This window comes from Trichomycterus rosablanca, chromosome 9, assembly GCF_030014385.1.
Source record: "Trichomycterus rosablanca isolate fTriRos1 chromosome 9, fTriRos1.hap1, whole genome shotgun sequence".
In the NCBI taxonomy this organism is placed as follows: Eukaryota; Metazoa; Chordata; class Actinopteri; order Siluriformes; family Trichomycteridae; genus Trichomycterus; species Trichomycterus rosablanca.
This window is the reverse complement of record NC_085996.1, coordinates 25080261-25098547: the sequence shown is the minus strand read 5'-3', so window position 1 is coordinate 25098547 and position 18287 is coordinate 25080261. Positions and strand designations below refer to the sequence as shown.

The 18287-nt window shown below is 38.3% G+C and overlaps 1 protein-coding gene across 3 annotated transcripts; it reads right to left on the bottom strand.

Annotated features, from left to right (window-relative positions):
• Positions 1-1692: 1692 nt before the first annotated feature.
• On the bottom strand, positions 1693-17046 carry LOC134320640 (flavin-containing monooxygenase 5-like). Of its 3 annotated transcripts, none has more exons than XM_063002141.1 (9): positions 16952-17046; positions 14124-14265; positions 11822-12010; positions 11284-11449; positions 8614-8756; positions 8035-8231; positions 6298-6653; positions 5045-5117; positions 1693-4922 (listed from the first exon to the last, which is right to left on the bottom strand). In XM_063002141.1, exons 2-9 carry the CDS (start codon positions 14253-14255, stop codon positions 4505-4507), a joined length of 1674 nt encoding a protein of 557 aa, XP_062858211.1. In that variant the 5' UTR covers positions 14256-14265; positions 16952-17046; the 3' UTR covers positions 1693-4504. The 3 variants fall into 3 exon arrangements, with proteins under 3 accessions (XP_062858211.1, XP_062858212.1, XP_062858213.1); XM_063002142.1 differs by lacking the exon at positions 16952-17046 and adding an exon at positions 16817-16831; XM_063002143.1 differs by lacking the exons at positions 1693-4922; positions 5045-5117; positions 6298-6653 and having other exon boundaries at positions 7989-8231.
• Positions 17047-18287: the final 1241 nt, after the last annotated feature.

Sequence of the window (18287 nt, the reverse complement as noted above, 5' to 3'; positions counted from 1 at the left end):
TTGCTGTGTTTAAAATAGCCTTCAAATAAGTATGCAGTATACAGTATGCAACAATTTTTGCAGTATGCCAAAGATACCCGGATAAAGTACTACTCCAGTAGATGGCAGCAGTCCTTGACCTCAACCAGCTTTTACATGGTCGTTGCTATGATTAAACATTTAACAGCTCTATAATGCTACATCCACATTGCTTTTTTATTCACACGATGTACATAATAGCTATATGTGTAAATATTATTAAATATTGCTAATTAACACGCATCTATAGGACACACACATAGCTGTAGGGATGAGATGCTAAATTTTTATGAAGAACAAAACATACAGTACCTCTGCCATAATTACTTTGCCAGAAACTGTCATGTATGTAATGTAGTTGACGGACACGTGACAGAAGTATTGTGTACGTGATGACGTCGATGTGCGTGTGACGACAGTTCAATAAAGATGTCGATATAGGGTGTGTTTGAAAACCTATAGTGACCTCTCTACATAGACAGCATTTTACGTCATCCTATGCGGCACAACTTTTCTCACAGAAAATAAAAAAACATGGCAGACGGTGTGGGGCAACAAACTGAGTTATTTTCAAACATAAATAAATGATTATTGATTTTTAATTTGTATAAACTTGCACAAGTGTATTTATTTGCAAGTTCGGGTTTGTCAGGGACAGTTTAACCATTTTCAGTACACGGAGGGAGATGTTATTTGACATGCTAGTGCGTTGTGCCACCTCATCCCATTGGTTTGAATGGCATGATGCTAACTGTGTTAGCTTAGTAAACGAAACCCAATGTTATCGCTGTCTACGTAGTGTGTTCGAGTAACTTGCCTTATGAGTCAATCTCTACTGAGGCAGCTGCCTATGTATACAGTAAGACAGCAAGTCAGCTCCCTAGGTTTTCAAACACACCCAAAGTAACTGCTCTGGTTCTACTCGATACATTACAGAAACTAATATGACATTTAGTGTTATAGCACACTTTCTTCAGTATTTTACAGTTTATTAATTTGTCTTTAAATTCTTATTTCTGCTGTTCTGTCAGTTCCATTGTACTTTACAATTTTTTCAAATTTTCTGCACACCAAACAGAATAAGACTGAAAAAAACATTTTCAATGGCATTGGTGTGAACTGTAATAAAACACACTTAACACCATTTTTTTTGTACATTAAAAGTTTTATCTGCATGTTACAAATTGATATAAATTTAAAAAGTTAAAACCCATTATTTATACAATAACAACAACTATCACTTAGAAAAATAAACTATGGAAAAAATTATACAATTATACAATAATTTAATTAAAAAACCTGCATACATAGCAAAGTTAGTGATCAAAAGAAACAGAAATTAAGTTGCACAATTTTGCTGACAGGACAAGGGCTTTGCAATACATTATTTCAGCACCTGATTCCTAATTTGCTACAAATGTGGAAATTGGTACTCTGTTATAAACATCATTTTGTCGGTCTCAAACCTAATACAGTGGTACCTTGTAACTCAATGTCCCCTAAACTCATAATCTTTTAATCTCAACGCCTTTCATCGAGAAATTTGTACTCAACATTTTCCTTAAGTTCAGTTTGTTTTAAAAAAAATTATTTATTTAATTTCAAATTAACAATGAACAATCTCTTTGTTCAGTGCTCGGCTTAAGCGTTGTGGTAAAACGTCATCAAAGTGTGGCACATGAGACGATTCTGCATTTGTGTGGAATAACCATCAGATTCACTCTGAAAGCTCCACATGTATCTGTGTTTAGCTGGATTTTTCTCACTGTTTCTCTTTTAAACTTGTGTTACAGCCCGGGGTTCTGAGAAATTATTTATGTGTTTTTATATTATATTTGTATTATTTTCAGTGTACAAGTGTCAAAAACAACCCCATTATTTTACATAAGCCTACATAAGCCTAAAAAACGCAAGTTCACAGGACCATGAAATGCATTAACAGGTTTCCCAAATATCCTTATGGGAAAAATACCTTGGAACTTAATGCATTTTAAACCCAACACCAGTCCCAGAACCAACTGACGTTAAGTTTCAAGGTACCACTGTACTACCGTACCCAATTGTTTGACACTACCAATGAAATACTTCGGTTTTTGACACAATGGGTGTGTTCGAAAAGCTAGTGTGCTGTCTACATAGGCAGCATTTTACGTCATCCTGTGCGCGCTCCCGAGAAGGAGGCTGTTCGAAATCCTAGATGCCTTAAAATCCACACTTCTGAGGCATCTTATTATTTCAATGTTATTTTCAAACGTAAATAAAATATTACTGATTTTTAACTTGTATAAACTTGTACTGAGTGTTTTTATTTGCAAGTTCGGGCTTGTCAGGAAATTTAACCGTTATCGGTACATGAAGAGAGATGTTATTGACGTTAGCGTGCTGTGCTACCTCAGTTTATTGGTTTTAATGGCGAGATGCTAAATGCTAAACGCGAAATGCTAAACCCGATGGAATCGCTATCTAAGTAGTGCGTTCGAATAACCTGCCTTATAAGTCACTGAGTTATTAGAATCCTCTCTACTAAGTCAGCTGCCTATGTAGACAGTAAGACAGCAAGGCAGCTCCCTAGGTTTTCGAACACACCCAATGAATTCATAAATGTTCGATAATTAACTGCAAATGAATCTAGCCTAGCCACAAAATTGTGTTTCTCAGCAATTAAAAAAAAGAACCCAGTACAAACATACTATCTTATAGTATATCTGCATTTTTATAGGACAAGTATATTGTAGCGTCAGTGGGAGGAGCCGTGGTATCCAGGCTTACCGTCAGCGTGTATCCCAGTGTGGCAGACTGGGTGGCTGCGGTGAGAGCTGGATAGGTAGCTTATATGTTTGTCTGTTGTATGAATGTATGTGTGTATGTATGAGTGTACGTCCTAAACCACTGAGAGATCTGCCAAGGGCAGCTCACTCGAGGTCCCGACGCTCGCCTTCCTGCTCGCCGGCGCCACATTGGTGTCAGAAGTGGGATTGTGATGTCTGGGTGGCTCTGGTGGTTCGGTGGGCCAATATGCCCGATCTGTCTGAGTGCGCTGGCCCCGGGGTTGTTGCGAGGGCATGGAAAGCCAGGTGCAGCAGGGGTGTTGAAACAGCGGCTCGGCAGTGTAATGGGGTGAGGTCCGGACATGGAGCCACCCAGTGGTCGCTGGTGAGTAGGTCACCGGGACGGTTGACCTTTGGGGAGGGGGCAGTGTAGCGTCAGTGGGAGGAGCCGTGGTATCCAGGCTTACCGTCAGCGTGTATCCCAGTGTGGCAGACTGGGTGGCTGCGGTGAGAGCTGGATAGGTAGCTTATATGTTTGTCTGTTGTATGAATGTATGTGTGTATGTATGAGTGTACGTCCTAAACCACTGAGAGATCTGCCAAGGGCAGCTCACTCGAGGTCCCGACGCTCGCCTTCCTGCTCGCCGGCGCCACAATATCATCGCAATCGGGTGCTGCAGTGGGTGGGGGTCCAAAACCCCAAAGCCCTGGGATGGATTGGCACCCTATTTAGGGTATTCCTGCCTAGTGTCCTTTTAAGTCACCATCTTAAAAGTTTCTTTCTGATCACATGGACAAAAAAACTCCAACATTTTAGGTAATTTTCTGCATGTCAGCCTTTAAACCTTCAGTGATGTAACAAGTGCTTGATGTGGACAGTTATATATTAATCATAAGTACTTGCACTGTAAGCACTGTAAGCACTCAGTAATACCATAATAACTGTAGTTTTATGTAGCTAGCATTAGTCAGGTAGTAAACAGCTAATATACTAGCTTTCATTTTTGATAGGTAAACAGCATTTTTTTACATCTAGAGTATAAATTCTATTATAAAACGGATAGTTCCGGTCCTAAAATCTGATTGGCTGAGCCGCGTTCGAAGCCGTTGTAAAATCCCCGATAAACACACACCTAGGACCACCTCACATCATTCCATATTAATACGCCACTGAATAGAGAAAGTTAATGTTATTTTCGCCCTCACGTTGCCTAGCAACACTGTTAATCGGATTACCTTGCGTCGCGGAAGAATGCTTTATTGTAAATTTATACACAATAAATACATTTATGATTAAACATTGTTGTATTTATTATATTTTATGTTGACCGCCGTTTTATAAAAGCAATAAGCCACTCGAGACCGTGCATTACTGTTATGATTTTAGCACGGGGAAAGAAGTTTTAGGCACTCCGCTTCGCGTCGTGCCAAAAACGTCATCCCCGTGCTAAAATCACAGTAACGTACGGCCTCTCGTGGCTTATTGCTTTAATAATTAAAAAAAGATGTTTAATGGTTGTCAAATGCAGCATTAGTAATACTATTTTGCTTACAACTAACATAGCTCACTTATTTAGCCTAGCTTCTAGATTTGAATGTATAGGTACCAAAGTATTCTCTAATAATTTGAAGATCTCTGATCAAGCTAATAATTGAAGCTTTTACCAAATATTTAGTCTATAGGAGACAAAAAAATGACTGAGGTGTTTTAAAGCAAATCATTGCATCACCCTCGGCAAAGGCAGATTAGACTTTAACCTCTCTAGGAAGGAAGAAACATCTGGCAGGCTGCCCCTGGCGTAGAGGGCAGCTGAGAGCAGAGCAGCGGCAGATACAGACAGGAATAGAAAAAAGTGGGAGTGACCCGACTCCTGCTTAGCGACCTGGCGTGTCTTCAGTGGCTGGACTACACGATCCAACTGGGTGAAAATGGCCTGTCGTGCTCCCTTCCACTTGCCTGGCCCATTCAGTCGGAACTGGTATGGGGTGCAGGGACCAAACAGAACTCTCCAACCCAAACCAGGATCAGTCAGGAGCATCCACAGGAGATTGGGCCGCACATTAATTTGTTTAGCCAACTCATCCATATAGGGGATGTAGTCCACCTGGATGGTGTGTCTCTGGGAGGCTACATACCTAGATGAACCAAGGATACAGCAGAATAAAGTATGTTCATCTTTAAAATAAATCACATTGTTTTAATGTCTGATTAGACATAGTGTCTAATTTTTCCCTCCAAAAATATAACCAGATGTTACCTTTTAGCCATACACTGCTCCTTTGCTTTGATATCTTTGCGCATGTCACTTTGTGCTGGAAGCTTACTGATGCCTGTAATCACAGAAATAAATGTAATTGTCTCAAATGCATTAAAGTGCATCCAGGTTTTTACTATTTTTCATTCATATTCATGAAGACACAAACAATTCCTTTGCAGTTCAGCCCACTGCAGTCATGTAGCATCTTGTTGCAGTTTAGCAAGGGGTATTTTTGCCTATTCTTGCTTGATGCTTAAGATAAATAAAGACTTTATACAGTCAAGCTGCTCAAGAGTCTGTGGTTGCCATACATTTTCAATAGCAGACAGATATGGACTGCTGACCGAACAGTCAAGCACACATTCTCTACATCTACAAGCTGCATTGTCTTGCTGAAATAACCATGAATTCTCATACTTCTCAGAATTTGCATTGAGGGCAGCCAATGTCTCTTTAATATCCCAATATATGCCTATGTCAATGGTACCTTCACACACCTGCAGGACACCCATACCCTGGGCACTGATGCACCCCGATACCATGACGAATGTTGGCTTTTCCACCTTTCGCTGATATATCAGCATGGTTTTTTCCATCTGTGGTACAGAGAGGTGGACGTCCTTCTACCCAAATACAAGGTGAAACGTGGACTCATCTGACCACATCTGAGATGAGCTTGGGCCCAGAGAATTCGGCACCTTTCTGAATAAAACTCATGCATGGCTTTCACTTTGCATTCAAGTTTCAGGTTGCATTTCTAAATGCAGTTTAAAACTGGGTGTCGATGGTTTTCCAGAGCTCGTGTGGCTACATTTATCACAGTAGCATGATGACTATGCAGTGTTGTCCGAGGACTTAAATTTCACACTTATTTAACAGTGATTTCTGGCCTTGCTCTAAACAGACTGAGATTTTTCTGGATTCCCTAAATTTTTACACAACATGATGTGGTAGATGAGGAAAGGCCTAAATTGTTTGCAATCTTATGAAGTTTGGCAAGGTGGTAAGCCACGATCCATCGTCGCCTGTAATAACTGAGCCTTTGGTGAATTCTCCCTTCATACCAAATTATGATAACCTCACCTGTTAAAAATTCACCTTCTTATTGTGCCTAACATTCCTAACATTTTGAGTGTGTTGCAGGCATTACATTTGTTTATATTTACAAAATACAATAAAATCACAGATTCTTGTTTTTATTATATTTTACATAATGGAGAAATGGTTGAGTTTGAGTTTTGTAACTCACTTACCTTTGAAGACTCGTGTGGCCCAGCGAGCCTGCATCTCAGAGATGGGCATGATGGCTCCCAGTGGCTGGATGAGGCCAATCACAGCCAGTGTAGGCTTTTCAAGGCCTGCTGGAAACATGTACTTATACAGCAATGTCTTATTTTTATTAACTGAGATCACTTCACTGGGCAAGAACGAGAATGAGAAAGTGTAGCCAGTAGCAAACACAACCAGGTCAATGTTGTCCTCAGTGGTGCCGTCTTCAAAGACCACGCTGGAGTTGCGGAACTCAGACACATTGGGCTTCATCTGGATGGTGCCAGACAGAAGTCGGTTTGGCAGATCGTCATTTACCATGGGGTGCTGGCTAAACAATCTGGCAGACAGTGACAAGAAAACATGTGAATGGCTTAAAAAAATAACAAAATTAGTATCTTTCCATCACTGTGTTTCTTTGAATTTGCAGCAGCATTTTTAAAAAGTAGAGAACTATTTATTTATTTCTCAGGAGAATAATGCAGTATGAATAAAATTTAAGTGGTGCATGAGAAAAATCTTTACCTCATTATCAATCATGAGCCCCTACAACTAAAGTGCAGCAACAGTGTAGCCACTGGAAAACTCAACATATTCTCACAAACCTTGAATCTAAGTTTATTTAATAAAAAAAATAATAAAAGCACAGGTTTTAAAAAGTGTTACAATGATTGGCACCCCTCCAATAAATACTTCTACTTTAATACTGTGCAGCTTAATACAGACTGCAGTTGCAGTTGAAAGTTGAGAGTAAACCAAGGTACCTGCAGGAAAAAAAATGACATGGACTCCTCACAATGAATGGTTTAGGACCATTTAGGACAGTTTAGCCCAGTGGGAATGTAAATTGCCACTAAATGAGGCAAGTGTGGTCTGCAGTGTTAGATGTTTGACTGGGTTCTTTTGTGACCTCATGGATAAGTTGTTAATGTGTTCTTGGTAAAATTAAGCCGGCCACTCCGGGGAAGTTCTGAAATGGCTTTCAGTGTGGTTCAGTGAAGTCCCAATGCCTTAGCAATGACTTTATAAACCTTTCCAGACAGGTATTTGAATCTCTTTAGAACGTGGATTCTTGTGCTGCTAGCCAGTTTCACATTGCCAGAAAGGTTCTGTTTAAGATATGTTAAGGTTTAACAGGTCTGACAGTAGTCATGCCCGAGTGTGGCTAGTTGTCATGTTTACACACTTTGGTCACATTCATGACAGAAATGGTAGTTACTAGTTACACAAGATTCATCAGTTCACAAGTTCATATCGAACACAGTCATAGTCAATTTAGTATCTCCAATTCACCTCACTTGCATGTCTTTGGACTATGGGAGGATACCAGAGCACAGAAAGAACCTGGAGCACTCCACACAGAAGGGACCTGGACTGCCCCGCATGGGGATTGAACCCAGGACCTTCTTGCTGTGAGGCGACAGTGCTACCCACTTAGCCACCGTGACGTCTGAGTGTGGCTAGTAAAATTGAGTTTGGTTATCTGGTTAATTTAGCAGCTAACAAGGCAACTACTTTTTTCACACAGGGACAGGCAAGGCTAAACAACAATTTCCTTCAATAAACCAAATCATAATTTAAAAAAACATAGTGTTTACTTTTCTAATACAGTATTAAAGTAGTTGAATTATCTATCAAATAAAGTGTGAGAAATATGCACAAATAGAAGAAACACTGTATGTAAATCTGCATTTATTTAAACTACACAACTTTTATTGTACCTGTGTTTAGGCTGCACTCCATACAGCGCATGGTTAAATTTTTCATTGAGTAATTTCTCCCCCTTGTTGCAGACATACTCAAAAGGTAAAACTTTCTGGAGCATTCGAAATACTCTGCTGAAGCCCACGTCCAATGGAAAACCATTTTTTCCCACACGATTTAGGATCCAGGACCCCCTCCTAGTACTCAGGAAAACCTAAAGAGATGCAAAAAGTTTATGGAAGGTCAGTCCAGTGTTTTACTGGCAACAGTGGTTCTCACTGTTCAGCATGCTAGTATTACATAAAACAATTGTAGTGTTACATTATTCATAATATACTGTATGGCCAAAAGTATGTGGACACCTGACCATGAACTTGGACATTCAATTCCAAAACTATGGGCAGTAAAATTGTCTTTGCCTTATGGCTACAAAAGCCTCCACGCTTCTGGTAATGCTTCATATAGAAATACATAAATACATATGTGTGTCTGCATGAATTTCAGTCAAAAAAGCATTTGTGAGGCCAGGCACTGATGTCGAAAGATTTGCATGCAATTGGAGTTCTAATTTGTTTGTGTTAGCAGAGCAGACTTACTTGCTTGGTCACCCTGCTAAGCTCCACCGCAATGTCGCCTCCTGAATTGCCAATTCCAATTACAACCACTCTCTTGCCACGCCAAGTATCTGGAATTTTGTAGTCTCGGCTGTGGAAGTGTTGACCCTTGAATGTGTCAAATCCTGAAAAGAAATGTATTACTTTGGTCATGGTATTATATTAGGGCAAATTCAACATTTCAAATAGAAAACATTGTATATGCTGTAACTATATTATTAACTGCATTTTAGAGGAATTTATTGCAACTTAATATCATCTGTAATTCTTGATCAGTTTCTCACAGTGCTAAGGTCTACAAGCTGACTTTCTTACTACCCATAACAAGGGTTTACCTTAAAAACAAACAAAAAATAGAATCAAAGCACAAAAATGCCACCTAAGAAGTTACTCCACAATGCTTCTACACCTCCTATATTTTTGTCATAAAGCACTTTATTGTATTGCCCAATGATGAACTAAAAATGACTAGCACATTACTATTACTTTTATCTGGTGTAGAATCTGCATACGCAGTATATACATAATGTCCAAATCTATATTCTGATTTAAATACACTACTTACATATAATTTTGTAAGTATTATACCTGTATTTATATAATGGTTATTTATCCATCAATTCCTTTCACCATTGCAGAAGAGTGACATATTGTGTGTTGTTATGATTTTGATATATTTAATCGTTGTTGGTAGTGTTATGCCATTGTACTGTTTTGTATCATATATGGCACCACAGCAAAAAAAATTGTGCTTGTGCATTCAGTATTTGGCAAATCAAAGCATTTTGATGTTGATTTGCTTTTGACAGTTCTTCAGCCTGATTAACTGTGACAACTGTAATGTAGCTGGCTGGAATTCCAACTGTATAAAAGCATCTGGTAATTGATATTTGTATCCAACATACAATTATGCACATCATGTTGTTATATGGGGCATTCATAAAAATGTAACTCATTAACAATACTAAAAGACAATAACAGGTACAAGGTTTAACTTGTGTCTACATTAACAATTTAGTATGTGCTTGAATCATCCTTGCATAACTGACATTTTTCCTTGTGTATATAATCTACAATTAGATATACAAATCCAAATGCTTTTTGATTAGGAATAAAATCGGTTTCATGATGAAATGTAGAAAAAATTAAAGGCCTAAAAAGTTAATTGCAATAAAAACATATAGGTGCATTTATAGATTAAATGAAATCAGCATTTACTGTTGTAATAATGTGTGGATTCTGGGAGGGTGTGCTTGCTCTTAGACCCACTGCACTATATGATTGTATGCTCAAGGTTAAAATAGTATCTGATTAACATCCACACAGTATGTGCACAGCCTCTCTGTTACTTGGCCAGTTAATAGGTAAACAAACATAGTCCAAAGATCAGTCTGTCACCAAAGCTGCTGCTGCAACTGCAATGCTGACATTATGTTAAAAGTATTGGGACCCATCCTAATTATTAATTCAAATCCATTGTGAACAGTTGAATAAAATAAATTATATCATTTAACTTGGTGGCAACAGTTTGGGTTAAGCTTTTTTTTGTTCCAGAATGACTGTGTGCCTTTGCACAAAGCAAGGTCCCTATAGTTTGGTGCAGGGAAAGAAGCTTTGAAGCTTTAAGCTGTTTATACACCAAACATGTTATAGTATCAGTTAGGGCTGGGCGGTATGACCATAAATTTTTTAACATTCTGACGGTTTCACGATATATCATGGCATGTTTTTTTTGTATGACTGAGACTTTTTATATGTCTGTGGCTTATTCTACTGTCATAAGTACATTGAATATAAAATTTTTTAATCTTACCATGTATACAGTGAAGGTTTTGAGTACTATAAGCTTTGCTTGGCCCCACAAAATGACACAATATATGATGGAATCAGTATGCGTGAAATAAATACAATTTTTATTGTTTATTTAATATTTAAGTATTTTATTCCTACTACCCTTTGTTCTCCCTTTAACAAATAAAATGACATTTGCAAACACCACTATATAACTTGACCACAGGTGTGTTGTAGAAAATTGGACGACTTTAAATATCTCCGCTTCCAGTTTGTTTATAACGTTGGTTTAGCAACTGACCTGAAAGTCAGTTTTTTTTTGCCCTGTAAGACATACCTGGAATCCACTATTTTAATTACTGCTCTGAAAGCTTCTTTCTCGACTCTCTATAGAGGAATTGAGTCCTTGCATATGTGGATTGTTACTGCATTAATAATGTTGTTGTTTGCAACAGCCGTGGCTCAACAAACCATGCAGTATAGTGTTTTAGTCTGTTCTAAACTGCTGACACGCCTCATTTCTTTGGCAGGTTCTTATTTGGTCTTCCTCTCTTTATCCTCCATCTGTTTTTGTTTCTTTTTTTTTTTTTTACCATATTGAGGAAATCTCATCTGTTAACACTGTCATGCTAACGCTACCTGGCTAACTTGTGAGCTGTATCTAATCTGTACAATGCTCCATAGCGCTTTTAGTTGCAAACAATATTATATGATTTGCTTCATCCATCCATCCATACAGTATGAGTTATCAAAGACAGTAAACCTAATGTACTGTCATACCGCCCAGCACTAGTATTTAGTGGGAATATGTTTTATATGCTGCATATTACAAATGAGAACCTGGCTGTTGTGCTTCTTTACCTGGGAAGTCTTTTAGAGGAAGATGGGGGTGACAGTGGTGTCCAGTGCAAACTAGCACAGCATCAAACACATGTTTCTCTTTGTTCCCGTCCTTGTCCTCGGTCACTATGTCCCACTGACCAGACTGTGCAAAGTCTGGCCTTGGAGTAACATGAAGAACTTTTGTCTAAAAAACACATATTGTAAGGATGAGTAAAACCAGAAAATGTTGTTAAATGCTGAAGATTTGAAAAAAATAAAAAAACTGCATTATTTTTTAGACCCTTTATAGAAAAAAAAACAAAGAAACGTGGACCAATTACATCACTGTGTCAGCAACCTGCAGGGAACAGAATGGTCTCTTGACTTAACATCAATGCAGTGGCATAAACTAGGAAGATTATTTATTACCCTGCTCGATGGAAACTTTTATGTTATAGGTTCAGTTGTCTCTGTTTTTTTTCTCATTGATGACTTAAAAATTATAACACCATTATGATCTTTGTACTCTGATTTAAAGTCTGACAAGTTTATTCAAACAAACTTGTTGCTAGCTCACCTGCAAGCGAATGTGCCGTTTGAGCTGGAAGTGGTCTGCATACATGTGAAAATACTCCATGATGTAGGAATTGTGCATGTAGTTTGGGAAATGAGCCGGGATGGGAAAATCACTGAAACACATCATCTCCTTTGAGGTGTTGATAATCAGTGAATTGTAGATGCTGGCCCTGTCTGACTCGGGATTCTCCTGTAATGAGAAGAAGAAAAAAACATTGTAAACTATTTCTATTAACTGAAGCTAAGTACATTTAATGTGGCAAAGTCCCAATATACAGTAGTGTTCAAAATAATAGCAGTCCAACACCATTAACCTGATAAATCACTGTTTTTAGTAGAAATGCTATTTCTACATAGCAAAAAATTTACTTGAAAGTGTAGTAGAGTAATGAAAACAAAACAAACCCAACAATTAGGACATGCATCCCACTCATTCTGAGTAATCGAAGCATTGATTGAAAGGGGCTTGTTCAAAATAATAGCAGTGAGGAGTTCAATAGGTGAAGTCATTCATTGGAATGCAGAAGAACGGGTGTCAGTTTTGGCCCTTATTTAAGGTAGGAGGGTGGCAAATGTTGCACAGGTTGGTCATAGCACATTTCCTTTTGAAATACTGGGTAAAATGGGTTGTTCCAGACATTGTTCTGATGAACAGCGTACTTTGATTAAAAAGTTGATTGTAGAGAGAAAAAAACATACAGAGAAGTGCAGCAAATTATAGCCTGCTCAGCTAAAATGATCTCAAATGCCTTGAAGTGACCAAAACCTGAAAGATACGGAAGGAAGCGTGGAACTACTGTTCAACTGGATCGCAGTTCAAAAATAGCAAATACTCAGTCAATGATCACCTCCAGAAAGATCAAGGAACATCTAAATTTACCAGTGAGTACAGAAGATGATTAAATGAAGCCAATTTACCAGCAAGAACTTCTTGCAAAGTCCCGTTGTTAAGAAAAAGACGTGTCCTGAATGGGTTAACATTTGCCAAGGAACACATTGACTGGTCCAAAGAGAAACGGCTCAACATTTTGTGGACTGGTGAAAGCAAAATTGTTCTATTTGGGTCTAGTGGCTGTAGACAGTATGTCAGACGACCCCCAAGCACTGAATTCAAGCCAAAGTTCACTGTGAAGACAGTAAAGCATGGTGGTACTAAATGATGATATGGGTATGTTTATCATACCCTGGTGTTATGCCTAGTTATCACATACGAGGGATCATGGATCAGTTTAAATATATCAGAATACTTGAGCAGATCATGTTGCCCTATGTTGAAGAAGAAATGCCCTTAAAATGGGTGTTTTAACATGACAATGACCCAAAACATCTTGGTTACAGACAAACAAGATTGAGGTAATAGAGTGACCAGCTCAATCCCCTGACTTCAATCTCATAGAGAACTTGTGGGCTGAAGTCTGAAACGGCTTTTTTGAGGCAAAACCCAAAAATGCAGAAGAACTGTGGAATGTAGTCTAATCATCCTGGACTGGAATACCTGGTCAGAGGTGCCAGAAGTTTGTTGACTCCATGCAACACAGATCTCGGAAACAATTGTTCTGCCACTAAATATTAGTTCAGTAATTTAAAGTAAAGTAAAAATTTTTTGAGTTTTTAAAGAAAAATGCTGGCACTGCTATTATTTTGAAGAGCCTAATATTCATTTTTCTTAATTTTCTGTAAAGGATGAACACAAACTGGCCAAATGTTGCTAATGTTTTGATTTAGAATTGAAAGTGTAGTATTTTCAGTGCATTTGCATTTATGGAAATAAAAGTTATTATAATGATTTTGTGCTTTATTCGCTTTTTTAAAATCACTGCTATTTTTTTGAACACCACTATATCACTCTTTTGACAAGTCAGCAAATCAAATATTTACCCTGCTAGAGCAGCCCGAATCAAATGCAAGTCTTTTTGTAAAGAATTGGAAACATTTAGAAACCAAAAGAGCTCAGACATACAGCAGTAGGCTACACAAGTTCACAGAAGAGGGTAGAAACAGGGCTAATAACCCAACTGTCCAACAGTATTAACAAAATCTAGTGTAAAAAGTTCCCAAATGAGCAAAGGGTAACCAATGCATTTTATGCCCATGAGTTTGGAATGAGCTTTTTAGATTGCAGCAAATACAGTATGTATGTAACAGCTGCATATTTTAGTCATAATGATCTTACAAATAGTAGCATATGAGAAAGAAGGGGACATGAATCAGATAAATCTGTGTAATATCTGAGAAATTAAATTACCTATAGAACAAATGTATGTATTCATGCATTAGGTTTAAGGAGATCAATGTCATCCCACCTTAAACCTCCAGAGTCCTCCGATGTCATCGCTGCTCTCAAAGCACACAGGCTCTAGACCCTCATCCAAGCAGCATTTAATGCAAGCCAGTCCAGAGGCGCCTCCTCCGATTATAGCCACCCGCCGAGCCATATTGGTTTTTCTATATGCAGACACAGAAAATTACATCATAAGCTCTAGGAAGCAAAAACAAAACTAAATGTAATGTAACTATATCAGGACACTATTTTAAAATCATATATAATAAAGATACAATGATGTGAAAAAGCTATTTGCTTTCTTCTCAATTTCTTCTATTTTTGCATATTTGCAACACTGACCTGTTTCAGAACATGAAATTACTTTTAATATTAGACAGAAATAACCCAAGTTAAAAAATAACATGCTTTTTAAATATAGTTAATTTATTTAAGGAAAATGTAAGTAAAAAAGTAATTGCTCTGTTAGCTACTAAATAAACCACTTAACCAAATTAATTTTACAACTTGCAAGTTACTGCAAGACAGAACCTGTCGGGCAATGTGAGGCAGGCTTAGTTTTCTTTGTTTACGTCCCGTCCTTTAAAGTCTCATAATCAGTCTTCATGCCCTACAGTTGCAGGTTGGACTGCAGTAAGCCACAGGCTCTCAGGTTCTAGTCTCAGTGCTATCGAATTGGGCACACAGAACACTAATGGCTGTGTCTAAGGAAGAAAGGTAGATTTGGTTTTTCATTGCCACAGATGCAACCTCTGTTAGCCTATTTCAATCTCAGTGGAACCGGTTCAACATTTTTCCTATTTTTCCTAAAAACAAGCTAAACCATGGACTCATCTGACCACAGCACGCTTCTGCTGTTTTTCAGACCACCTGAGATGAGCTCTGGCCCAGAGAACTCTGAAGCGTTTCTGAATAGATCTGATGGTTTTCTCTTTGTTTAAAGGAGTTCCAGGTTGCATTTCTTGATGCAGCGTTAGACTATATTAAGTAACAATGGTTTTCTGATGTTCTGTCGGCTATATTTATTACAGGGGCTTGACACTTTCTCATGCAATGCTGTATGAGAGCTCAAAGATTGCACACATTCAACAGTGGTTTCCAGCTTTGCCCACAAAGACAGGGAAGACTAAATTATTTGCAAGCTTGCTTTGGGAAATGTTATTTTTGAACTTCTCTCATGAAGTTTGGCACAATGAGGTAAGCCAGGACCAATCATTGATTAAAAAGACTGATCCGTTTGTAGATCATTCTTTTATACCAAATCATGATTCCCTCACCTATTACCATTTTACATGCTTATTGTGGAAAGCTGTAGCTTAAATGTTCTATACATTTTTCAATTTTTGCCTCTGTCCCAACTTTTTTGGTTAGCTGCAGGCATTACATTCTAAATGTGTTTCTATGAACAAAATACATTTAAAATGAACAGTGAAATCATTGGAAATCTTTTCTGTCTACTTTTGTCAGTTACTTTTGGCATCATTTCCACAAGCTTCTGCAATGTCACAACATTTATTTCTGTCCAGAGTTGCATTAATTTTTCCCCAAGATCTTGTATTGATGATGGGAGATTTGGACCACTGCACAAAGTCTTCTCCAGCACATCCCAAAGATTCTCAATGGGGTTCAGGTCTGGACTCTGTGGTGGCCAATCCATGTGTGAAAATGATGTCTCATACTCCCTGAACCACTCTTTCACAATTTGAGCCTGATGAATCCCGGCATTGTCATCTTGGAATATCCCCGTGCCATCAGAAAAAAAATAAAAAAAAGATGGAATAACCTGGTCGTTCAGTATATTCAGGTAGTCAGCTGACCTCATTCTTTGGGCACATAACGTTGCTGAACCTAGACCTGACCAACTGCAGCAACCCCAGATCATAGCACTGCCCCCACAGGCTTGTACGGTAGGCACTAGGCATGATGGGTGCATCACTTCAGCCGCCTCTCTTTTTTATTTGATGCGCCCATCACTCTGGAACAGAGTAAATCTGGACTCATCAGACCACATGACCTTCTTCCATTGCTCCAGAGTCCAATCTTTATGCTCCCTAGCAAATTGAAGCCATTTTTGCCGGTTAGCCTCACTGACAAGTGGTTTTCTTAAGGCTACACAGCTATTAAACATCCCTGAGCTCTACTGTAGTTTTTCTACCATTTGATTTCACCAAACGTTTAAGTGATCGCCGATCACGATCATTCAAGATTTTTTTCCGACCACACCCTTCTGAAACAGATTAACATCTTTTCCACGAGCACAGGATGTGTCTTTCCACATGGTTGTTTAACAAATGAGAAGCTACTCACTGCATCAGTTAGGGTTAAATAACTTGTTGCCAGCTGAAACATAATCACCCATGCAGTAATTATCCAATGGGAGGTTCTTACCTATTTGCTTAGTAAAATCCAGGTGGTGACCTTTTTTTTGGCCAGGCAGTGTATAACAAAGCTAACCAAGCTGCTCAAACCAGCGTAACCATCTTGTGCCAGCATAAACATATCTAGAACAACCAGCTACCTACGTACGCTGGTTTTAGCAGATATGCTCGCTCACATGCAAACTCTTGTGCAACGTGCACTGTAATAATCTGTGTAATCAGCCTGTAAAAAGCACCACTTCTAGACTCAATTATAAACAAACTAAGCTAACAATACACGATAATTTATACAAAAGTCCGAATATCGAACAAATGTTAAACATTCAGCTAAATTTACCTCAGTACTTCTCTCTCTCAGTGACGAATGGTGAAACGGTTACATTTAATGCCCTCTCCTGGCTCCATATTTCTTTATCTTTTAAAGAATGCACATTAATTGTAAACTATGTTTAAATTGTGGACTGAAACTTACCTTGTTATATAAAAGGCGGATAAACCGAACTAATAATTCCGCGTTTCGAATAGCGTTAAAGTACGAGTTAAGAGCTCCTCCTTTTCCTCTAGCTGTATGTTACTGTACACCAGAGCGGTAGAGAGAACAGAGTGGCGACACTCCCATAGGGAACCGTTGTAAAGGGGGCGGGACATTTTTCTGCGCAGCTTCCGGGTTGTGGAGTTCCAAACATCCCCATTCATTTCCACTACTTATCAAACATTTTTAGCTGTATGTCGCTTTGTTTAAAATATAATGAATTTGATGTCATTAATATACTGTGGCGCCGGCGAGTAGGAAGGATAGCGTCAGAGCTGCTAGTGAACTTGGCAGTTCATTCAGTGGTTTAGGGACAGACACCGATTCGTACACACATACAATCATACATCAGACAAACATATAATCTACTTACCCTACCCTCACCGCAGCCACCCCACTCCCAACAACGGGATACACGGCCACGGTGAGCTTAGACACCACTGCCGCAAGGCTTCCTGGGTAAAGCCTGTGCCGGCCCCCAGTAGCGACGCTACACTACTTAATACTGTTATTGTTTAGCATTTGCTCAGCACTAAATGTTACATGTTTATCTTAATTAATAGGTATAACCGAATTTAGCTTAGTCAGTTAAGCTTAATTAATGACACACGAGTCTTTTCACCTAAAATGAGTTGATTAATCAAGAGTCTTGTTACAGAAATGATCATAAAACATTAGAGCCATAAAAATCATTATGCTACTTTACTTTCATACTTAAGTACATTTGAAGGTAAATAGTTTAGTACTTTAGTGGAGGTAAAGAGAATTTTTACTTTTACTACTACTTTTACTGGAGTAATATGTTACCTTGGATATCTCTACTTTAACTCAACTACATGGTTTGTGTACCTTGTCCACCACTTACATTACACAAAATGAACTTGTGCATATTCATAATGAATTCATTAATGTATTACATGTAGGAATCAATTATTAATCACTCATGAAATAAGAGATGAATGAAGCTATTTCATGTACCTGCAATATAATGTTAAAGGTACGGTAATGTGTTTATGAATCTGTTCATTCAGTGCAGGTAAACCTTATGAATCCAGCCACATGGCTTAGTGTTTAACCAAAATGATTATTATTATGAATCCTCAGGAAAGTGAAGGGAGATTAGTTTATGTAAAAAACAAAACATAAAAAAACTTTAATCTCTGTACTGTATATTGTCTCTACTACTTAATGATATGGCATTATGTAATGTATGCTAATATAATGTACTGTGTGTTAACAAGAACGACCTAATAACAAGTCATTATAAACATCAATC

Bases quoted from the DNA above. Each gene is read 5' to 3' on its own strand.
- LOC134320640 (XM_063002141.1), bottom strand. From the start codon at position 14,255: ATGGCTCGGCGGGTGGCTATAATCGGAGGAGGCGCCTCTGGACTGGCT. The intron at 8,757-11,283 runs GTAAAGAAGCAC...ATTTCTTTTCAG, and splicing joins TCCTCTAAAAGACTTCCCAG to GATTTGACACATTCAAGGGT. The intron at 6,654-8,034 runs GTACAATAAAAG...ACTGTCTGCCAG, and splicing joins GGAGTGCAGCCTAAACACAG to ATTGTTTAGCCAGCACCCCA.